This window comes from Cryptomeria japonica, chromosome 3, assembly GCF_030272615.1.
Source record: "Cryptomeria japonica chromosome 3, Sugi_1.0, whole genome shotgun sequence".
Lineage (NCBI taxonomy): Eukaryota > Viridiplantae > Streptophyta > Pinopsida > Cupressales > Cupressaceae > Cryptomeria > Cryptomeria japonica.
The window spans coordinates 200722276-200728293 of NC_081407.1; the positions used below are offsets into that span (position 1 = coordinate 200722276).

The 6018-nt window shown below is 33.7% G+C and overlaps 1 protein-coding gene across 1 annotated transcript; it reads right to left on the bottom strand.

Annotated features, from left to right (window-relative positions):
• Positions 1-3001: 3001 nt before the first annotated feature.
• LOC131034255 (aspartyl protease AED3) lies at positions 3002-5015 on the bottom strand. Its single transcript, XM_057965684.2, has one exon. The coding sequence runs from the start codon at positions 4735-4737 to the stop codon at positions 3604-3606; it is 1134 nt and encodes a 377-aa protein (XP_057821667.2). The 5' UTR covers positions 4738-5015; the 3' UTR covers positions 3002-3603.
• Positions 5016-6018: the final 1003 nt, after the last annotated feature.

Below are 6018 nucleotides of genomic sequence, written 5' to 3' on the forward strand. Positions count from 1 at the left end.
CTCTTTTCAGCCAAATTTGCTATTTTTCTTCAATGACGCATATCTTGGGCATCCAATATCCTGTTTTCATGCTCCATATGTCATTAGAAAGCTTATTCTGCCAACTTTGTTGTGGTTCAAGTCAATTTGCCTAAATTTGTTGTTTGCTAGCTCATTTTTTAGCTTGAATTTATCTATTGGACATGTGTTGATGTATTTTTTATGCATCTTAAACACAAAATAAAATACCAACACATTTTATCCTCTTTTAAACAAATAAACCTCATATGATATACATTGTGATCAAATGAAATGACTCCAAGGTTTACAATGTGAACTATGCAACATAAATGTTTGGGATAGACTCTAACTAATCTTGCTTGGAAAATAAAAGAGAAAAGAGATAAAAGGTTTAGAGATCCTATATTAATCCTAAGAAAAATGACACTAAAAGATGATGCTTTGATAGACAGATTCCATAATCAAGCTTTACTTCATTATGTAGAAAAAACTACAAAAAGTTGATACAATCTTCTCAGGAATAACAAAGGGTTTTCATATCTTGAACATTCATTCAAATACCAAGACTGGCACAATCCAAGTGAGTATTCACAATCAAACTTGTGGTTAATGGAATTTGGGGTAACTTTCACAATTTTTCCTCACCTCTATGGCAGAGTTGAAGTGAAGTTCGACATTAGTGTTACCATTCATTCGTTTTAAATGGTAAAATTGAGAGGAAGTACACCAATGTTATTGACATAGAACAAAATTTCAAAGCCACACAAAATCATTACTATTGATCTTGGATATTCAAAAAATAATTTCATGTAGTGATGCCTTTCCTATTGATCTTGGGTCATTTTTTAGACTATTGGCTTTCAACAAGATCATCAAATAAAAAAAAGGTTTTGTACTAACAAAAAGGGTGATTAAACTTAGTAGAAATGAGATTTTGCAGCTTATTTATTAAAAATATTTAAAATAGTTTATTTATTGTGAGTGTATTGGTAGATGAAGAAAAATGCATAACAGAGATAACGCAAAGACTTAATGTGGTTCACCCAAGGTGGGCTACATCCATAGAACACAATTGTCCAATCTTTTCTTATTATCTAGTAAATCAGTATAACAACATTACAATGTCTTTTTACATTTCATCCGCTTGTCACAAGCAATTTTAGGGAAACACTCAAATTCAATTATTTTTAGGGTCAATATTGGTTTTTCAACAAAAAAACAGCAAAAAAAGTTATAAATAAAACAAGTGTTCAATACTTGCATGATCAGTCACCACATATGAATAGACCTGATATGTAATTATAAATAAAAAACTTATTAAAATAAATTTTGAGTGATTTAAAATTGCTATGTTAGATTTTAGAACACACCACAAAATTAAAATGATCAACTGTTAGCCAAATTGATATTTCTTGTTCGAATCATTAAGTTGCTTCTAGATTTGACTATGTCTATCTTTTTTGCATCAACATTTTAGATCACACTCAGTGATCCATCATCAGGATGAGAGAGAATAGTTTAGTTCCTTTAGGCCCACTTCTTGGCCCCTTTTCTCACTTTCAGTAGGTTGCTTGTTTTAGGTACATGTTGTTTTGTTGATGGGTTACCTGGGCTAACCCTACTATTTTTCATTGGATCTTCATGTAATTTGTCTAATCTATAATGGGTAGGAATCCTTCCCCACCTACTTTAATCAAAAAATAATTTCATTTAGTGATGCCTTTCCTATTGATCTTGGGTCATTTTTTAGACTATTGGTTTTCAACAAGATCATCAAATAACAAAAAGGTTTTGTAGTAACAAAAGGGGTGATTACACTTAGTAGAAATGACATTTTGCAACTTATTTATTAAAAATATTAAAAATAGTTAATTTATTGTGAGTGTATTGGTAGAGAACTTTGATAAATTTAAACTATAGACATGGTCCCATTATTTTGATTTTCTACTTCGAGCAATGAACTATGTATATAATTATGGGATTCAATTTGTTTATAGATCATGCTATAAATGAACATGATGACAATTATTTTTTCACAACGAAAGCTTGTTATAGAGGACAAATGAAAACTTGCTATAGTTGTAATCATTGATTTTATGACACGTGTCTTAATCAAAACCCTTGGTTTGAATATAATAAGTATAAAAAAAGAATCTATAGCAAAAATAACTAGAAAATATAACAAGTATAGTTAAAGATTATAATATTTATATATATGATAAGTATTGCATCTAATCATTGTTTGAATAGAAAATTTATAAATAATTATATTTCTATTGAATGAACATAAATGCATAAAATAAAACTAAGCAATTTTAAAAATATACATATAAAAACTTAAATTATTTATCAATAAATAATAAATACATTATATATTTCATTTGGTGCATTAACAAATATATAATGATTATTGAAGAAAACCAATAATATTAAAAATAAATATGAAATATTAGGGATATGATAAAATTATCTATATAAAATAAAGTGTTCCAATACGTTTTAAAAAGGCTTCTTTCTATTATGTGTTGCTTAAGTGGTGGTGTTGTTGTTGTAGCTAGCAAGGTTCAAATCCCTGTTGGGCCATGTGACCGCAGACTTGTGCCTTTCATAATCCAATGTGTTCATGGCTTGAGACTCGACTTTGTGATCTCACCAGTTTCACATGGTATCAGATGGCATGTCGTACAAATATTACCAGTCGCATCAAAAAATTTAGTCAACCCACAAATAATAGATATAATTTCTTAAGTCTAATAATAAGTTCCTTATCTTTAAAATAATGATAGATTAGTAAATACTAAGAATTGATATATCTTTTATATTAACACAAAGTGTTTCATTATTTGAAAAAATATAATAGTGTGAAGAAAAGACTAAAATCAACAATAGCCCACAAATATCAAACAACTTTTTCAATCTTATCATAATTTTCCTCATCTTTATAATGACGGTGGATTAGTAACATTGATACTAAAAACTAATATAAAGTTACATTAAGATGCTTCTATCAAAGAGGCAGAAACTAAAACATACAAACAACCAAGCACTAAGCATCACAATTATCTGGAGTAATACCAAAGTTACATCAGGATGCTTATATTGAAGAGTCCGCATACTAAAACATACAAGCAACCAAGCATTAAGCATCACAATTCTCTGGAGCAATACCAAAGTTACATCAAGATGCTTTTATCGAAGATACATACTAAAACATACAAGCAACCAAGCACTAAGTATCACAATTCTATAGAGCAATACCAAAGTTACATCAAGATGCTTTTATTAAAGACTCACATACTAAAACAGACAAACAACCAAGCACTAAGCATTGCAATTCTCTGAAGCAATACCAAAATTACATCAAGATGCTTTTATCAAAGACACACATACTAAAACATGCAAACGCATGAACATGCTTTTATCAAAGACTCGCATACTAAAACATGCAAACAACCAAGCAGTCAGTAAGCATCACAATTCTTTGAAGCAATACCAAAATTACATCAAGATGCTTTTCTTAAAGACTCGTATACTAAAACATACCAACAACCAAACACTAAGCATCACAAATTTCTGGAGTAATACCAAGCCTTGAACCAAGCACTAAGCATCACAAATTTCTGGAGTAATACCAAGCCTTGAGCCTGGCACATCATACACTACGCGGAGGTTCTGCTGCTGGTAATTCCCAATTACGGAAAAGTCATCGAAAGGAAGAGCAAAAGCCAAGCACAAGACCGAACCCCTAGCATTTCCAGGGAACAAAGTGTTCTCCATAGGCAGAGTCCAGTGCAAACTATGGCCAAAATGCAATGTAATCACAGGAAACTTCACAGCTTTTTTAGGAACCTTATAGCACGTATCGAGAGGCTCTGAGGGCGGAGCCAGAGTGAGATTAGACATTTGACGGCGGAAAGAATCTCGCATGGCATTGTAAGCGGGCTTCACGAGCCGACTAATAACAGTACCCGAGTCAATGAAGGTCCCTTTCCCCGTTCCAGTAGGAATAGAAACAAGCTCTTTTCCCACAGAGATTCCAGTGAGCCCTAGAAAATAGTAAGAAGAAAATTGGGCATTTGACAAGAGGGGAGTGAACTTCAAGCCCGGAACAGAAAGAGCGGCTTTCCCCAATCTGAGAGACCCAGTGAATGCAGAGGACCCAACGCTAGGAAGGCAATAAGAGAACGTTCTGTCATATAAAGCAGCCGTCTCTGAAACAAAGCTAAGAGAACCTCTCCCAAAGCCAACTAAACCGAGCGTGGTCTGGACAAAGGGTTCCTTGACAGAATATGCGCATCCAAAAACAAACTCCTTCACGTACTGCGAGCTCACAGATAGAGTCTCGGTTGACATCAGCATACCAACCTCTGTTTGATCCCCGTATGTCTGTCTAGCGGTGCAGTTAATACTTTTATCATTTCCACAGAGACCCAGATCTTGACAAAGCTTTGAAGCGCAGGTGAGATATTTGTAGGTTGAAGATTTTGATGGGCGGAAACGGCCAGTTAAGCAAGACGAGCAGGAAACACAGGGTATCCAGGTGACGTCACTTCCGGTGTCCACTTCCAAGTAGAAGTTTTGAATGGGCTTGCCAAAACCCAGCTTCACAATGTAATTTCCACCATCCTTCCCGGGGGGCGTTAACGGTACATCCACGTCTTCTTGTGGACTAATAGGGGTTTTGCTTCTTTTCATTAGTGCTCGGTAGCGATGTTCATCGCCCTTGATGGACTCCATTATCGCATTCCACTATGTTGTATTGGGGAGCCGGAATGGGGAACATTTTCCTTGAATGTGGGTGATCCTCAAGCTTGAATTTTCTAATTCTCTCGCAGAGCAGTCCTTGTTAAGCTCTTCGTCCTTCCATATGAATGACGCTGGAATTATATTGGCACACTTGCTCTTTTGGGCCAACACACAAAGAATGATTTGGAAAAGCAATGAGATGAAAAAGATTGAGCATACACACTTCGGCATTGTGATTGTAGTTCCACACAATGAGGTAGTGAGTGATCGATGCGCTTAGAGCTGCAAGGATGGAGTTCATATATATAATGCATAAATGTAATTTCGTGCCTGGTCGCTCCACTATCCTAGATTCCTCACGGCCTACCACTTTGGTTTTGCTTTTTGAGTGAAGTTTATCAAAAAGAGTATATGATGGTGTGAATTCATTGCCAGGATACCGTCCCCTCCCCACAACAATTATTTGAGCTAATTGAAAGGCTTGAATTCATACGTACATCCATTTTTTAGTGCCCTGCAATGATTGAGCCACATTTGTGAGCATCACACTTGTCAATCTACTGGTACGCTTCTGTCTTAGTTGCCTACAATCAAGACCCACTTTGGAAGTACTCTTTTAAGTTTTGGATAAAATCCACTCTCGAGCTCTTTTGGTTTAACTGCTTGTTGATATTGGTGTGCCACATCTTCTAGTTTCCATTACTATAGTGAAGCACAAACTATAAACTTGTTTATTCTCATTGACGTGTGACTTACATCATTTAAAAATAATATTTATATATTTAGTTTAAAAAATATGACATATACTTATATGGTTGGTAACATTAGAATTTTGAGTTTATGGTTATTTAGATAGAATCTCATCTTTCGCAACACAAGACTATTAACATGAATAGTCTGAATCCGAATGTCAATAGCTTCAATGCATGAGTTCAAACCAACAAACATAGTACTTATGATCACAATGACTTAATGAACATTTCAGCCTTGGTGACTACAATATTAATATTGTAATTTAACCATCATATATATACATATACACACACACATTTATATATATATACACATATATATGTATACATATATACATGTATATATGTACACATACATATATATATATATATATACATATATATACATAGATACATACATATACCTATATATACAAATACATACATATACATACATATATATACATATATACATATATACATATACCACTAATACATTTGGCCTAAAATTCTGACGGAGAAGGTATATTGTGAACAAATT